The 18,335-nt window shown below is 36.6% G+C and overlaps 2 protein-coding genes and 1 long non-coding RNA gene across 11 annotated transcripts in view; all 3 read left to right on the top strand.

The window, feature by feature from the left end:
- The window catches only part of LOC129452519 (B-cadherin), a 192,879-nt gene that overhangs the window by 16,434 nt on the left and 158,110 nt on the right, over positions 1–18,335 (top strand). For 2 of the 9 annotated variants that reach the window (XM_073859534.1, XM_073859533.1), the window contains exons 1-3: positions 3,092–3,289; positions 3,472–3,609; positions 3,680–3,826. The exons of 1 other annotated variant lie outside the window; for it this stretch is intronic. In XM_073859534.1, coding sequence (XP_073715635.1) covers positions 3,107–3,289; positions 3,472–3,609; positions 3,680–3,826 — 468 coding nt within the window. In that variant the 5' untranslated portion in view covers positions 3,092–3,106. Of the gene's footprint in view, positions 1–3,007; positions 3,290–3,471; positions 3,610–3,679; positions 3,827–3,971; positions 4,114–13,665; positions 13,817–14,020; positions 14,133–15,085; positions 15,259–18,335 lie in introns of those variants that run through there. 6 more of the 9 variants (XM_073859540.1, XM_073859539.1, XM_073859535.1 and 3 more) reach the window with 5 other exon arrangements.
- On the top strand, positions 4,564–6,011 carry LOC141353097 (uncharacterized). Its single transcript, XR_012360127.1, has 2 exons — positions 4,564–4,830; positions 5,294–6,011. It is a non-coding gene; the product is annotated as an uncharacterized lncRNA (long non-coding RNA).
- LOC141353240 (cadherin-1-like) lies at positions 12,492–13,565 on the top strand (the record flags this gene model as incomplete). Its single annotated transcript, XM_073859722.1, has 3 exons — positions 12,492–12,797; positions 12,939–13,186; positions 13,422–13,565. Coding segments are annotated over exons 1-3 (522 nt in total), but the record flags the coding sequence as incomplete, so codon positions are not given.

Here is an 18,335-nt window from a genome sequence, read left to right as displayed (position 1 = left end):
CAAATTGGGGTCACTTGCATTCTTATCACCCCCGATGAGTTGCAAAGTACTTTTTTGCTTTTAACCTCTTCATATTTTTTATACAATTGTTTGTGTTTATTTGTAATTGATTCTGTTTTTGCAACTGAAACACTGTCTCGGTCTCGAGATTGGAATCGACCGCATTTTTACTTGGTCTTGTCAAAGAGGACTCGGAATTTTATTTCAAGACCACAACTGATGGAACATCACAAATTCATTTTTATCATTCATTTTATGCAGTTTATTCAGGTTTGGCATATGATGTTGTGTTCAAATTGTATTACTAAAAACACCTGCATTGTGTTAAGTGGATGGCAAGCCATGGAAAGACAGTTCAGAATAAATGGTAAAGTTGATTTCAGCTCTTTAGTGTTTGATCATTTTTATTTGCTTATACACACACACACAGACAAGAAGTGCCTAATATTCCACATTTTATCATAAGTGTTTTAATCCACTGACTTGCACTGGTCTTGGTCTTGACTTGGTCTCGACCTGTCTTGGTCTTGGTCTTGCCTCGGTCTCGGCCTGTCTTGGTCTTGGTCATGACTTGGTCTCGGTTTAGGTGGTCTTGAATACAACACTAGGAAGAACAAATAAATATAATAACCAAATATTTTTCTTTAAACTGTAAGGTACCACCCACCCGCCCAACTATGGATACAAGTGGAGTGGGTGAAGGGTTATTGTGTTCGTTCCTTCCTCAGCACTTCTAGAAAAATAATTCCATATCAGGATTAAATTAATTTCTTTGATCTCTGTGTTTAAATTATAATCTGACTCCAATTTAATATACTACAAATTATGTGCATTATTCCAATTACCTGTTGATCATAATTTAGATGTTTGATTATTTATTAATTCCCATAATCTTAGTTATTCGTTCATTAGGGACCCGATATCGCACAGGATATACGCCGGCCGTTGCGTACATCTCACGGACACAAAATTGCCAGTCTGATCTTAGTCAGAGGTTGCCGGGTAAACAAATATTTTTACGCCTGGCCGCCCCATGCTTGCTCCGATCATAAAAATAGTTACTTTAGTCACGATCATGCAACTTGCTAAGTCAGGTGATAGACATAAATCTGAGAGTCCTGGTGAATGTGCTACATGCTCTATTCAACATCAAAACACTAGTGTGATCATATCCTGACATATTTATTTTGCGGTAATACCAGACTCCTTCTAATCTACTGGAAATAATAATTTCTGAAAGAATTCAAATAAATCAATACAATTTCTGAAGAATTCAGATGAAACAAATGTAACAATTTATTATACCAGGCAGGTTCCAGCTTCAAACATAAATTAAAGAATATCATACAGAATATGATTCAATTCCAATTAATTAAAATGATCAACAGTTGCAAAAGTTACAAAGTCATACCTGGCAATAGACACTCTGGCTACAGAGTACTTCCATCATGAATATAATATACCCAAAATGGTTCAGAAAGATTCTTGTTAAAGATTTCTTACATGATGTTTGAATACACACACACAAAGTGTGGGGAAGATTCTTGCTAAAGAACACTTCCCCGAGTCTCTTGCCAAGCAACCTTATATACACAGAATGAGACAGAGAATAATAACATCTCAAATCAGGATTTGGTTGGTCGGTTTTCGTGACCTGAAGAGGAGCACCAAATGGGACTGTTAACCATCTGTAATCTAGATCTTCTCATGATGTGACACCCCTCGCAGGAGTACAGATTATGTCTTTAAGTTTTAAACTTTGATACACTTTCTCTTAGAATTATAGAAATTAGACCTTTTTAACCATCGCACCATCAGAGACAGAGAGTTTGAGTCCTGGTAATCAGCACCACCTGGGATTTTATTGCTTTATGGGTATCTCCACAAGCAAACCCAATGCTGATCTCTTAAACAGCTACTACAAAACATAAAGCAGTGTAATTGTCCACGTTTGTGTAAAAGGTTCCAATTACACAGAATTAAGTATTATGGTGCAAACTACACAAAAATGTGATGTCAATGTTTAGGTCTTAGGAGGTTAAGTCAAAGTTGAAGTCTTACTTTTTTCTGTATCGATGATGCTGTTTTATGTTCTCTGTCTTGTAATGTTATTATTTTTCTGTTTATGCTATTAACATACAGCACATTAGTCAGCAGTTGTTTGTTTTAAATAAAGTTGTAGCTTTATAAATAAAGTGACATTGACATTGTCAAATAAGAAGTTTTTGAAGCTATTTAAACAGGATTGATCTGTGTGGACAGCATAACATTTTGATCTAACATGCAAGACTTTGTCTTTGTAGATGTTTCTGTCTTTCTATGTCTGACCAAACCACTGACACCTCGGGTGAGAGGGATGTTACTGCTATGAGTACTCTGTGCTTACGCTAACCTAAACATTTCTGTGTTGGTGATTATTCTTACAAGAAGAAAAAAATCCAGAGACAAGACCCTGTGTTAAGTTTTATTTCAGCCTCGTGCACCTGAGATATAAGTATAGAGGACCCTTCAGAAGAAAATGATTATCATGCGATTAGGAGTTATTTTCCTTTGTCAGGTAAGATTTTATTTAAAACCTTTGACTATTTAGTGTTACAAATGTGTAAGATGCAGTAAAGGGAGGTTAACCATTTTAGAATTTCACCAGATGTGAAAAATGAATCAGACGCATTGAACATAATCATTATAGTTTTATTTCAAAATATTTGGTAGGTTTTATTTGTAAACACTTAATGCACAAACTAACAATGAACAACACATCTACAGCATTTATTCATCAAATATTTCACTGATGTGTGTTTTTTAGGTATTTTCATGTGGATTTGCAGAGGAGTCGTCATGCACACCTGAATTCGATTCAGAGTTGTTTGTGTTTAAAGTGCACCGAGATCATCTTCACAGAGGACAAAGACTAGGAAGAGGTATAAGAGACTCACAATCCTAACATTCAAAGTGTTGTGTTACAATGTTAAAGCATATTAGGCTCTGCACTTCTGTATTTAGATGTTAAAACAATAAATTCATGTGTCTTTCTCTGACAGTAATCTTTAATGCCTGTGATGTAAGATCAAGATCATTCTTTCAGTCGGGTGACAAGCGGTTCAGTATGAGAACAGATGGAAGTGTAAGACTGAAGACACCGGTGACTCTTCATGATGGATATATGATGTTTGATGTACACGTTTGGGACTCCAGTGATATGAAGCACACAACATCTGTCAGAGTTGAATGTACTGCTCACCATCATGAAGATCATCACATGAATACTGCCGTGAACATCACACAACAGGTACACACAAGACAAACTCAACTGTGACTTGAGACTTGTGTAGCTCTTTCACTAAACACAAAATTACAAACTGGCTACCACCATGTAAATGCAGTTAATGACCTGGCAAACTGTAAAATGTGTTGAGGTGTCTCTGAGTTTAGACCTGTAATGTCCATAAAATCAAACATTTTGTTTTTCAGATGAAATCTTTCCATGATGATTTGATCGTGAGGTTTCCAAGTTCTTCATCACGTCTAAAGAGATCAAAGAGAGGTTGGGTTATTCCACCAATGCAAGAATCGGAGAAAATAGGTCCTTTCCCCAAATTTCTGGCTCAGGTGAGTAAACATAATAAATATTGTACACTATTATTGTATAATAAACAGGCTTGTTTGTTACTGGATTTAGATCAAGTCAATTTATGATGCAGTGACGTACAGTATCACAGGTGAAGGAGCAGATCTGCCACCTGTTGGTCTTTTCACATGTGATAGACGTTCAGGATCTGTTTATGTGACGCAGCCACTCGACAGAGAGAAAAAAGCTTCATATAAAGTAAGTTATTTTGAGGTTAAATCAAATGCACCACATTAAAACCTTTAATATAACTTTTGTCTACACTTTTTAAAAGTTCTCATTTTGTAAATGATTACTGACAGTCACTACAGATATTTAACACTTCACATGTTCATGTCTTCAGCTCATCGCTCATGCTGTTGGACAAGGAGGCGTAAAAGAGAAGTCAATGGAAATCATTGTTGATGTGATTGATATGAATGATAATAAACCTCAGTTTACTCAAAATCCTTTTAATGGAAATGTTCCTGACGCTGCTCCTAAAGGTAAGTGTTTCATTTTAATTCATTTTAATCATTTATTTGTCTTTAGTGTTGAATTAATATGATTGATTATAAAATATAAACACAATTAATGTCCCATGATCTGTATGTTAATTTTGTACTAAGGGGAAACTTTCTACCTTTCACACAAACCGATTTAAATTTTCTTCTCTTCTCGTCCAATTAGACATTTATAATGTTTTTTCAGTGTGTCATGAGACATTTTTCACACTTTCTTGAATTTTAATAAACATTCATTGTTTGCTTGAGAAATGAGTAACATAAGAAAAAGTTTCCTCTCACAGATGAGTTTTACTGTATATCATATTAAAAAAACAACCTCTGTGCACCACAAGCTGTTTAAATCAGACTTAGTAAACAACAGATGGTAAACACAAGAAACAACCCAGCAAGCAATAGCCGCCATTTCACCATCTAGGTTAACTACAGACCTGATATTCACCTTATTTTTCACGACAACAAGGGCGGCGCCATTTCGCTCATTTTGTCAACGTTCTTCCGGCCGCATAGACGACAAGCAGCTGAGGCAGTGACTGAAGGCGACGCGTTAAGCTTAAAAAGCTCACTCGAGCGCCTTTATGTTTCTTTCTTACCAATTTTAAGCCAACTGAGGAACACCATTATCCCAAGTAATGGTTCGACTACGATGTTCCGGTAACTTTAAACCACGCCGGGTGTTGAAACGGTGGCCAGTTTCAGGTAAGCTATCTTAGCTAACTTTGTGCTCGTTCGCCTAAAGTTAGATTTGTGAAGTCCGTTCTACAAATACACTTAAGATCAGTAACGTTAGTTTATAAAATGCAACTATTTGAATGGTTTTAATTGTCCACCTATATTTTTATATTTACGATAGTACAACGAGATATTATAGTACATTGCATTCTTACAGTAGCCCACGTGATTCCTACAAGTTACTGAGATTTCAGATGCTAGAATGTCAGTTCATTTCTCATTCAGATATTGATAATGGCCTATTAAACAACGTATTATTTAACACTGAAGTTAAAGGTTGTGTGTATAATGTTACTGTCTCTTTTTAATGCATCGCTCTCTTACACACTGTTCTGTTTAAGTATGGGTGCCATTTATATATTAATTCTCATGATGCAAGTTTATTTTAAATACTAACATAAAAATGTTTATGGTTATATTGTTTTCACAGATGCATTGATGTGTAGTGATGCAGTGGACAACTGTGAGGATGATACAATCAACATGTTCCTAAACTGTGATGCAGAAACACAATCCATCCGTCTCTGACCACAACTACACTTTAAAATCACAACTCAACCTGAAGCAACCTACATCTGATATGGGAAAACAATGGTGTGGTTTCCCGGACAGGGCTTATCCTGGTCTCAGGCTAAAATGCATATTTGAGCTACAATAATTTAAAAACACCTTTTACTGACATACCTCAACATATATGAGTGCCATTGTTTTGTCACAAGCTGCGCACCACTCTTGTTTTTTTTTTGTAGGGTTTGTTTGTAAAAACTAAAATGTCCTAATATAATTAAATCCTAGTCCTGTAAACCCAGTCCGAGAAACTGCTCCAATGTGTTGAGCTGGCACAAATGTACATATCTCTGCTGAGAAACAACAATCTTTGTCAGCTTTACAGAGGGTTGATATTGCATCCATTACACAGTCGCCAAGCACTTTAACAGTACATACACCAACAGCTTCCAGATAAACACTTGGGATCAGCTCCTGATGACTCCGATAAAGCTGTGTCTTAATTTATTGCAGGGTGGTCTTGCTTTACCTGTTGTAAAGTTACATTAAACCTTCATATGTGATCAGATGTCATGCAGTGATATTAAACATTTACAGTGTGATCAGATGTTGTGCAGTTATATTAAACCTTTACTATGTGATATGATGTTGTGCATTTATATTAAACCTTTACAATGTGATCAGATGTTACCTGCCATGCAGTTATATTAAACCTTTACTATGTGATCAGCTGTTACCTGTCATGCAGTTATATAAACATTTACTATGTGATCATATATTATCTGTAAGGAATTTCTTGAACCATATGTGAGCTTTGTAGATTCCACTTCAAAGGATTTAAGTCTCCTGATTTGAAGGAATAATTGTTGGCAAGTTTGCAAATGAATTCTATCATGGTACCACATAAAAACGAAATAGTTATTGGACTGGCAAAGGTGCACATTTGCTTTAAAAAAGACGAAATTACTGTGTAAATATTGGTAGACATACTTTTAATAATTTTCAATGCTGGTCCATCAACTCCTGACAGGACGAGGTAATTAAATATGTCCCATAGGTTACTTGCCGCGGCCGCTTCATATCGTCTAACGACAAGACGATTGATGGGACAATATAAGACTATCCGAGCGTCGTATGAAGTTTTAACCGTCCTCCTAATTTAAAACATTTACAGCAGTAGCGATATTTGTCATTTCGCTAAAGTTATAGTGAACTACAAACAATCTTCTAACCGCCAAACTAACCACCGAATGCACTGTGCCATATTAGCAGCGGAAGTCGGTTGACAAAACGCGGAAGAGCGAAGAATTAAAAAGGGGCGTGGCGGAATAAGGTGAATAGTCCGGCTATAAGCACACCCGTCGCTATGGGCGGGCCTTAGGGGGCCGGGCCCGCCCTCAAGGACACTTGTGCCCTCCCAGTATTTAATAAAATACTGTCATTTTAAATAATTGTTGCTAATTTTGTGTTGCATTAATGTTGTATTCTTTATAATTAAAACATTAAAAATATAAAAAACAATAGTGTGATTTTGTTTGATTGATGGGAATCTAGCTACACTGCAACAGCCTATCACGAGGCTACGTACGACACGTACGTGACGTAGCCTACGTCAGTGTAGCCGCTCAACAGTTACCGCACTTTTTTAAACTGGGTGAGTTTTCGCTTAGCTATACTGCTTTAAGATGGATATTATCCGCAAATGGTTAAAAGCCCAACAACAGTCTCCAAAAGAAGCGCAGCAGTCAGACAGAAAGAAACTCCGGTGGCCTTGCAACCAATTTGGCGAGCTGCTCCATTGGTTTTACTTTGTTATCTGACGACGACACCAACGTAACCGCTAAAATGTAACTTTACATTTATAATTGACTGACATGTTTGTCTCAACGAAAATGAACCTTCCGACAACCACATAAAGCGGTCTTGGCAAACAGATGAGAGGTTTGAAAAGGACATTGACGCACACACGCGAGAGAGTTCGGGTCCGTTCAGAAAAAACACATTCATTTTTAAATTACCCGAGACCCGATGCCGCTATTGGACCCGACCCGTGTCCGAGGCACATGTGAAACTTTTAGACCCGAACCCGACGGACCTCGGGTTTTCGGATCTAAGTGGACCCGTGAAGACCTCTACCGTGGAGCCCGACCCCGGGCCTAACAGACTACTACATTCAGAAGATATGGACTTGTTCACTGCGGTGATTCAGCTTGCTTCTGAAAAGGACCTCACTCACAAGTTTAATTCCGAGTGGACACTTTATTAATGAGTAGCTTCTGCTCGGAGAAACGCCGCCTGCCGCTGTACTGACAGGAGGGAAAGTAGAGACGACAGCGCTGCCTCCACAGTACCGTAGGTTCAAAGTCTGCGTGCTTGTGTGTGAATGTGTGTGTGTGCGCACGTGTCTCATGGCAATGCATATCCCTCTGTTGACTGCTTTAAAATGCAATGTTTGAGAGATGTCTCTGGTGTTTCATGTAATATGTTGTATAGATTTATGGATATTCATAAAATTGTTTCTATAATGTGGTGTGTAGGCTATAGGCTATCTGGTCATATTGCTGATGGTTGTTTAACGTGATGATTACGTGCTGCGCGTATAGAGTATATATTATTTTAAGTATACGTACTGTAGGCAAATAATAAGTGTGCCCTCCCATGCATTTCATATGCCCCCCTTAAGACTGAGGTCTGGCGACGGGTCTGGCTATAAGTAACCCACTTAAGGCCAAAATAAACTTGAATTTTGTTGCATGTGATTTTTGCCTAAATAAACTTGTGATATGTCTGATATTTCATCATGTAAGCAAAGTCAGCAGTGATTACAAGGTGTTTGCTTTCATTTATTTATTTTAGCATATTTATTTTGGGGCTACAGTTAGATGTCTATTTAATTTTCACTGACAGATCAAATTTTGCCTTGTTTTAGCCTAGACGTCAGGGCTGTATTTCAACGGCTATTAGATGTCTTTTAAACACAAAATTGTTTTGTGGGAATCTTTAAGGGGGTCGCACAAAAATATCGAACACATTGTTTTCTATGAGTATACGCACACTGTCACCAACAGGTGGCGCCTCTCCGCACTGCCCAGCTATGACTCAGGAAGTTGCTCAAATCCCTGTCGGGCCACAGAGTACCACTCACATAGTTTAACATTAAATAACATCATATTTGTCCCAAATCATTAACAATTAACATTGGCTGCTAACGTATATATTGCATTTTGAAGTAGACGCTATCTGACAAAACTTGCGCTATTTAATCTGCACTTCCAGTTTACGATACCTCCGAGTTGTTCTAGACGCGACTCGACACGGTGCTGAGCTGCCCGTAGGGTGTGTGACCCCCATAATTGAATCTTACAGATAGCATTTTACAATGTAAACTTTTATTTAAAAGGCCAAAAATGACCCCTTTAAATATTAACAATAGCAGGAGTGATGCGTTTTCAAAATCACACTTTTATTCCTCTTTTTCTGAAGATTATGAGTTTATGACGGTCACAGCCACTGATGCAGATGATCCAGAAACTGATAATGCTGAAGTCAGATACAAAATTATCAGCCAAGATCCACCATCACCAAATCCAAATATGTTTGACATCAATCCTGTAACCGGAGGGATTCGTGTGAACAGTGAAGGTCTGAATAGAGAGGTGAGAGATGAATTTTAATGATGGGGCGGTTTCCTGGAAAAGGCTTGTGATACTTCAAGCCTAAAATGCTTGTTTGAGTTGCCTTAATTTAAAAACACCTTGCACTGACCTATCTTAAAGGGATAATTCACCCAAAAATACAAATTTTAGTCCTGGATTAATGTAAACCTTGTCCGGGAAACTGCCCCATAGTGTTGAAGAATGAGTTCTTTACAGAAAAAACTCACCTGTTATCTTCTCTTACAGAAATTTCCCAAATATACTTTGGTCATTCAGGCTGCAGACATGAAAGGAGATGGATATACTACGTCCGGCAAAGCTGTTATTATTGTCACTGACAGCAATGATAATCCACCTCAATTTGATCAAGAAACGGTAGTGTGCTGTTCATCATCAGTCATCTAAATATCTAAGAGAATCAATAAAAAGTCTTATAATTACACAAATCTTTTTGTTTTTAGTACACTGTATCTGTCCCAGAGAATCAAGTTGGAGTTGAAGTGGCCAACCTCACAGTTACTGATGATGATGATCCTGGATCACCTGCCTGGTCAACTAAGTATAAGATTATCAGTGGTGATAAAGGAGGAGTTTTCAGTGTCAGTACTGGACCCAGTCAGCTGGAGGGAATCATCACCACTGTGAAGGTACTAAATGATCTTCATAATGTTGATCAGAGAGATGTTTGTGTTGATGTACTGTAACTGAAGTCTTTTCTTGTTCATACAGCCGCTGGACTACGAGAAGATCAAGCAGTACATTTTGTCTGTGATTGTTGAGAACGATGATCTGTCTGTCGGCTCTTTGCCCACCTCCACCGCCACAGTCACTGTCAATGTTGAGGATGTGAACGAGCCTCCGGTGTTTAATCCAAAGGAGAAGCACATTATTAAACCTGAAGATGTAGTCCTGAAAGTTTTTGATGAGCAGAATCTGTATCAGGACAGCCAGATTAAAGTGATCGTGTGTGACTGTAAGGCAGAAAGCGTTGTGTGCAGTGAGACGCGGGCGGCTGGTTTGCTCCTATCTGGAGTTGTCAGAATCTTCACCCTCTTTGGTTTGCTGTGTATATTTGTTTTGGTGTTTGATTTTCTTTAAATGTATTTGTCCACCTAAAATGCATTTTTAGCTCATTAAAGGATTTAACAATATATATTAATATAAAATACATATGGGGGTGCGCTTGCATCTTTATCACATTTTCAGCCCTGATGAGTTTGTATCCCTGATAAGTAGTTTATTTTTTATTTATTTGCTTTTAACCTCTTCACACGTTTTATACAATTGTTTATTTATTGGAATTTGCTGTTTTTGCAACTTGTAACACTTCTGAAACACTGTTAGTAAAAATGTAATACAAAGCGTGTTAAAACAGAACCACATTCTGTATGAGGGTGAGAACTGTGATAGACAAGTGCAATAAAAAATTATCAGCTTCTATCTGTCAGATTTGCATATTCTTTCACTGTGTTCTGCTTTTGAGAAATGAAGACATTTCTTTTCACTCACGAAAGTTCAATTCAAGATAGAATTGTTTATTTTCTACTCATCATCTGCCTTACTGATTTAAAAGCTTGGATGTCTGTAAATTATCTTAATTTTAAATAAAAGTAAGACTGATAAAATATAGTTGTTGTTTTTCATCTGAATGCAAAAGCAAAGTATTTTCAGTCTTTTGAAAACTTTTGATAGAGACCCATTCATGTCCCCCATTTTTGTGGGAAAATGTAGTAACCATACACTCTAAAAAAACAAACGGTGCTATATAGCACCAAAACAATTGCTTTGGATTGTAACGATAGAAGAACCATTTTAGTGCCATATAGCACCAGTGTAGAACCATATAGGGGCCATATAGCACCACATATGGTTCTGCGTGGCACTATGTGGTTCTGCACGGGTGCTTCACTGGTGCTTCGCTGGTGCTTCACCGGTGCTATATGGCACTAAAAATGGTTCTTCTATTGTTACGATCCAAAGCAACTGTTTTGGTGCTATATAGCACCGTTTGTTTTTTAGAGTGTAGTTTTACTACAGTAACCATGGTTTTATGGTTTTAACTGTAGTACAACTATGGTTAATTTTCATAAGGGTACTTTATCACAGTCTACATAGAGATTAGTCATTGTGCTCTTTCTAGACTTCAAGTTGGTCAAACTGCAGCTTCCAGGGTCTAAATATGAACGTATCCCACCTATGAGAGGTATCACAAAATGTCAAGACAACTTAAATATATTTTGGAAAATACATTGTTTATAAAAATTTATTTTTCACCAATATATTTTTTACCATTTTTGTATATTCTAATATATATTTTTTCTTTTTTTTAAGCATTTAAAATGTATATTTAGTCCTCCATATTTCAAACCAGATAAGTTGCTTATGTGTCCAGCTTGTTAGGCCTACATCATTAAAAATAGTGGTATCCTTTTTAACAATTTACAAAAGTGAGTCACACTAAATATTAATACAGTTATCTCTCATAAATAGCTTTATAATATCTGCGCACTAGATGTCAGTATTTTTCTGTCTCAACAAAGGCTGGTCTTTAATAGCATATTTGTGTACCCAAAAGTTCAAATTCACAAACATTTTTTCTGGCCTAACATGCAAGTTTTGTCCATTACTGATGAAAGGTGGATGTTTTTTAATTTAATCCATTTTTAAAAGCAATAATTTCAAACCCCAGATAAATGTTATAGTGTGAGGGATCAGAGTAAAATATAGTCAAATGTCTGGGAACTAAACAAAAAATGAGATCTGTTCTGTCAAAATATTTCCTGTATTTGTATGTCTGACCAAACCACTGACACCTCGGGTGAGAGGGATGTTACTGCTATAAGTACTATTTGCTTAACGCTAACCTAAACATTTCTGTGTTGGGTGACCTTCTTACAAGAAGAAAACCCAAAGACAAGACCCTGTGTTGAGTTTTATTTCAGAGATAGGTTAAGTATAGAGGACCCTTCAGAAGAAAATCATCATCATGTGGTTAGGAGTTATTATCTTTCTTTGTCAGGTAAGATTTTATTCCTCATAATATTTCAAACCTTTGACTGATGTATTGAGAAAGTAAAAAATATTATTACATTATTTGGAATGATGTTATTGGTGTTTTAAATATTAAGAGAGGGTAATGTTTGAATTTTGTTTGAATATAATATTTTTACAAGATATCACAGGAAATAAAATAGCTCATTTATATTCAACAACATCACATTATTTAGTATTACAAATGTGTTTAAAATGCAGTAAATTGAAGTAAACCATTTTTTTACAAGATGTGAAAAATGATTCAGACACATTGAACAGAATCATTATAGTTTTATTTCAAAATATTTGGTAACACTTCACAATAAGGTTGTATTTGTTAACACTTAAGGCATAAACTAACAATAAACAACACTTCTACAGCATTTATTCATCTAAGTTATTTCAACATTTACTAAAAATAAAATCAAAAGTATCTGTTAACATGAGTTAATGCACAATGAACGAACATGAACAATTGTTTTGGCATTACCTAACATTAACAAAGATTAATAAATGCTGACAAATATACTACTCGCTGTCATATTAGCTAATGTATTAACAAATGTTAACAAAAACATCCTTGTAAAGTGTTATCAAATTTTTCACTGATGTGTGTTTTTAAGGTATTTTCATGTGGATTTGCCAAAGAGTCGTCATGCACACCTGAATTCGATTCAGAGTTGTTTGTGTTTAAAGTGCACCGAGATCATCTTCACAGAGGACAAAGACTAGGAAGAGGTAAAAGAGACTCACAATCCTCTTTAAATAACAACAACTCAACATTTAAAGTGTTGTGTTACAATCTTAAAAAATATTAGGCTCTGCACTACTGTATTTAGATGTTTAAACAACAATAATTCATGTGTTTTTCTCTGACAGTAATCTTCAATAGCTGTGATGTAAGATCAAGATCAGTCTTTCAGTCGGATGACAAGCGGTTCAGTGTGAGAACAGATGGAAGTGTAAGACTGAAGACACCGGTGACTCTTCATGATGGATATATGATGTTTGATGTACACGTTTGGGACTCCAGTGATATGAAGTACACAACATCTGTCAGAGTTGAATGTACTGCTCACCATCATGAAGATCATCACATGAATACTGCCGTGAACATCACACCACAGGTACACACAAGACAAACTCAACTGTGACACAATACAAGACTTGTGTAGCTCTTCAATAAACACAAAATTACAAACCAGCTAACAGCGGGTCATACCGGCTTAATGTAGTCTAGTGGATTTGGAGGCTGGTTGACCAGCTAATGAACAGCAATCAGCTAACAAACTGTAAAATGTGTTGAGGTGTCTCTGAGTTTAGACCTGTAATGTCCATAAAATCAAACATTTTGTTTTCCAGATGAAATCTTTCCCTGATTATTTGATCGTGAGGTTTCCAAGATCTTCAGCAGGTCTAAAGAGAGCAAAGAGAGGTTGGGTTATTCCACCGCTGAAAGAATCTGAAAACAGTAAAGGTCCTTTCCCACAATTTCTGGCTCAGGTGAGTAAACATAATGAATATACTCTACACTATTATTACGAATACGAATTATTACGAAACACGTTTGTGTTACTGACTTTGTGTGTTTCTGTATATAGATCAAGTCAGATTATGCTTCGGAAACTACGTTGATGTACAGTATCACAGGTGAAGGAGCAGATCTGCCACCTGTGGGTCTTTTCACATGTAATAAACATAATGGATCTGTTTATGTGACGCAGCCGCTTGACAGAGAGAATAAAGCTTCATATAAAGTAAATTATTTTTAAATCTTACTCACAATTAGACAATTACAAATCAAATACACCACATTGAAAACATTTAAAAATGAGTTTTGAAAGCTGTAATCTCATCAATAGTTATCCACAGTCACCACAGATATTTAACACTTCACATGTTTACAAATATGTTTATGTCTTCAGCTCATCGCTCACGCTCATGCTGTTTCAAAAGAAGGCGTAAAAGAGAAGCCAATGGAAATTATTATTGAGGTGATTGACCAAAATGATAATAAGCCAGTGTTTACTCAAAATCCTTTTAATGGAAATGTTCCTGAAGCTGCTCCAAAAGGTGAGTGTTTCATTTCAATTCATCTTAATCATTCATATTTCTTTAATGTTGAAATAATATGATTGATTATAAATATTAACACAGTTATTGTCCCCTGATCTGTATGCTAAAATGTTCTTGCTCTCATCTGGACAGATATTGAAATTTTTAATTTTCTCCTCAAGTCTATTTATGACATTTGTTATGTTTTTTGCAGCGCGTCATGACATTTTTTTTATTTTAATGAAACATTATTTGCTTGAGATATTAGGAACAAACTACAGATGAATTTTATATCATATTTCAAAAACAGCCTCTTTGCACCACAAGCTGTTCAAATCTGACTTAAATGATTAAGGGGTTTATCTTTTACCACCAATTTGTATACAGAAGGGGGTGACACTTTAAGAGGTTAAAAACAAATTTCTATTTATTTTTCCTATAATCTAGAGCAAAAGATGTTAAACAAAGCCAAGAAAGAAACGTTAGTGAATCGTACAGATAGCATTTAAGTGTTGTGTAGGCCAAATTTCCACTTGACATATAAATGTTGATGATTAAACTTTATTGAATTTGGGAATTTGCTGCTTGCTTTTTGCTCTTTTGGGGCTGAAGGGAGTTTTTTCTAAATGTATTTTATATAGCACAATTTTATTTTAAAAAGTCAAAAATGCACTGTTGCCTCACAGCAAGATGGTCCTTGGTTCAAGCCCCGGGTAGGTCAGATGGCCTATCTGTGAGGAGTTTGTATGTTCTCTCTGTGTCAGCATGGGTTTACTCTGGTTTCCTCCTACAAGCCAAAAACATGCAAGTTAGGGAAATTGTCCCTTCCCCAACCTGTGTCTGAGTCTGAAAGAAAGAAAGAAAGAAAGAAAGAAAGAAAGAAAGAAAGAAAGAAAGAAAGAAAGAAAGAAAGAAAGAAAGAAAGAAAGAAAGAAAAGGTCAAAAATGTTTTTGTTCCTCTTTCTCTGAAGATTATGAGTTTATGACGGTCACAGCCACTGATGCAGATGATCCAAAAACTGATAATGCTGATCTCAGATACAAAATTATCAGCCAAGATCCACCATCACCAAATCCAAATATGTTTGACATCAATTCTGTAACCGGAGGGATTCGTGTGATTGGTTCAGGACTGGATAGAGAGGTGAGAGATGACATTTAATGATTGTTTCTTAGTGTTGAAGAATGAGTTCATGAAAGACAAAACTCACCTGTCAACATCTTCTCTTTCAGAAATTTCCCAAATATACTTTGGTCCTTCGGGCTACAGACATGCAAGGAGATGGTTATCCAACAGACGGCAAAGCTGTTATTATTGTCACTGACAGCAATGATAATCCACCTCAATTTGATCAAGAAACGGTAGCGTGCTGTTCATCATCTGTCATCTAAATAACTAAGAGAATCAATAAAAAGTCTTATAATTACACAAATCTTTTTGTTTTTAGTACACTGTATCTGTCCCAGAGAATCAAGTTGGAGTTGAAGTTGTCAAACTCACAGTTACTGATGATGATGAACGTGACTCACCTGCCTGGTCAACTAAGTATAAGATTATCAGTGGGGACGAATTAGGAGTTTTTAATATCAGTACTGGACCCAGTCAGCTGGAGGGAATCATCACCACTGTGAAGGTACTAAATGATCTTCATAATGTTTATCAGACAGATGTTTGTGTTGATGTACTGTAACTGAAGTCTTTTCTTGTTCATACAGCCGCTGGACTACGAGAAGAACAAGCAGTACATTTTGTCTGTGATTGTTGAGAACGATGATCCGTTTGTCGGCTCTTTGCCCACCTCCACCGCCACAGTCACTGTCAATGTTGAGGATGTGAACGAGCCTCCGGTGTTTAATCCAAAGGAGAAGCACATTATTAAACCTGAAGATGTTTCTGTTGATAGTGACTTGGTTGCTTTTACAGCCACTGATCCAGACAAAGAAAGATCACAGAAGTTAACGTAAGATTTCTACAAAACTTTATTTCTTAATGATCAAACATGTTTTTATTAAAATGAGATGAAGTTTGTCTCGACTAATTTTCTTTTTTTGCCATACTTTGGTTCCTTACAGGTACAGAATCGGCAGTGATCTCGCTGGCTTTCTCAGTGTCGTTGAAGATACGGGAATGATCAAAGTCAAGGAACTTATGGACAGAGAATCTAACCATGTCAAAGATGGCAAATACAAAGCTCTCATTCTGGCCATTGATAATGACGGTAATTTGGGTTTGTTTTGGGAGAGGGGTGCAGTTAAGATTGTTGAATAATTTTTCTAATAAGTTTGTACTTGTGTACAGAAACCGCTAGAGCGACCGGCACAGGAACCCTGATCATTGAGCTGGAGGATGTGAATGATAACGCTCCCTATATTAATGAAAGAGAAATAAAGATCTGTAATCAAGAGGCGCCTCCAGTCCTCCTCTCCATCACTGATAAAGACTTACATCCCAACGCTGGACCCTTTAGTGTTGAAACTCAGGGAGACACAATGAAAAACTGGACTGCCAAGATGAATGATTCAGGTATGAATAGTTGTTGAGCTTATTTCTGTCAAGTATGTTTATGTATTCTAACAGTTACAATGTACCCATGTGCAGGAACCGGCATTGAGCTGATCCTTAAATCTACGCTGGAGTCTGGCGTCTACAATGTAGTCCTGAGAGTTTTCGATCATCAGAAGTTGTATCAGGACACCTCGGTAAAAGCGACCGTGTGTGAGTGTAAGGGTGAAAGTGTTGTATGCAATGAGACGCGGAGGGCTAGGTTGTCGCTGTCTATAATTATCAGAATCATTTGCACCATTGTGGCTCTGGTTTCTATATCCTTTTTATTGGTATATTTTATGAGACCACAGATTTGTTTTGGTCAAGTTAGTCTTTGATTTCTTTGAATGCATTTTTCCACCTAAAATGCTTTTTTAAAGGATATAACAATATAATAATATAAAATACAAATTGGGGTCACTTGCATTCTTATCACCCCGCCATGATAAGTTTGCAAAGTACTTTTTTGCTTTTAACCTCTTCATATTTTTTATACAATTGTTTGTGTTTATTTGTAATTGATTGTATTTTTGCAACTTGTAACACTTCTGAAACACTGTTAATAAAGATGAAATGCAAAGCGTGTTAAAATAGAACCACATCCTGTATGGGTGAGAACTGTGATAGACAAGTGCAGTAAAAAATCATCAGAATCTCACAAACTCAGTTGTTCTCTATTTCTATGCTTTCACAAAGTTTGCTTTTAAGAAATTAAAAATTAAATTTCTTCTCGCTCACAAAAGTTAAATTCAAGATAAAAATGTTTTAGATTAGCTTTTTTAAATCTGTAATTTTTTTTATTTTAATTTAAGACAGAGACAATTGTGGATCCTGTTGAGTCTAAAAAACATCAGATTTTAATCTTGGCCCTTTTTCCTATTAAATAAATCATGGGTAAACCGGTCTCGGTTTCGAGATTGGAATCGACCGCATTTTTACTTGGTCTTGTCAAAGAGGACTCTGAATTTTATTTCAAGACCACAACTGATGGAATATCACAAATTCATTTCTATCATTAATTTATACAGTTTATTCAGGTTTGGCATATGATGTTGTGTTCAAATTGTATTACTAAAAACACCTGCATTGTGTTTAGTGGATGGCAAGCCATGGAAATACAGTTCAGAATAAATGGTAAAGTTGATTTCAGCTCTTTAGTGTTTGATCACTTTTATTTGCACCCCATGGCGTCAATATTTGACGACACTTGACCATGCGTCAATATGTTGACGCGGAGGGTATACCTTTCGCGTCATTTTTTGACGAACTGGGGACTTCAATACTATTAAGTCCGTTGCATTCTCTTTCCTATTTTCTTACCATTTTCTACCATTTTCGCGTCGGTTTAGGGTTAGATTTACATAATGACATCCCTACCCAAACCTTTCCCTAACCCCAATGCCAGGCGACAACTGTTTAATTTCGCGTACCTAATAGTATTGAAGTCCCCAGTTCGTCAAAAAATGACGCGAAAGGTATACCCTCCGCGTCAACATATTGACGCATGGTCAAGTGTCGTCAAATATTGACGCCATGGGTGTGAGACCGTGTTACACAGACAAGAAGTGCCTAATATTCCACATTTTATCATAAGTGTTTTAATCCACTGACTTGCACTGGTCTTGGTCTTGACTTGGTCTCGGCCTGTCTTGGTCTTGCCTCGGTCTCGGCCTGTC

This window comes from Misgurnus anguillicaudatus, chromosome 21 (genome assembly GCF_027580225.2).
Source record: "Misgurnus anguillicaudatus chromosome 21, ASM2758022v2, whole genome shotgun sequence".
NCBI classification, from domain to species: domain Eukaryota; kingdom Metazoa; phylum Chordata; class Actinopteri; order Cypriniformes; family Cobitidae; genus Misgurnus; species Misgurnus anguillicaudatus.
Note: the sequence above shows the minus strand (reverse complement) of the source record. Positions and strands in the feature narration are given on the sequence as shown.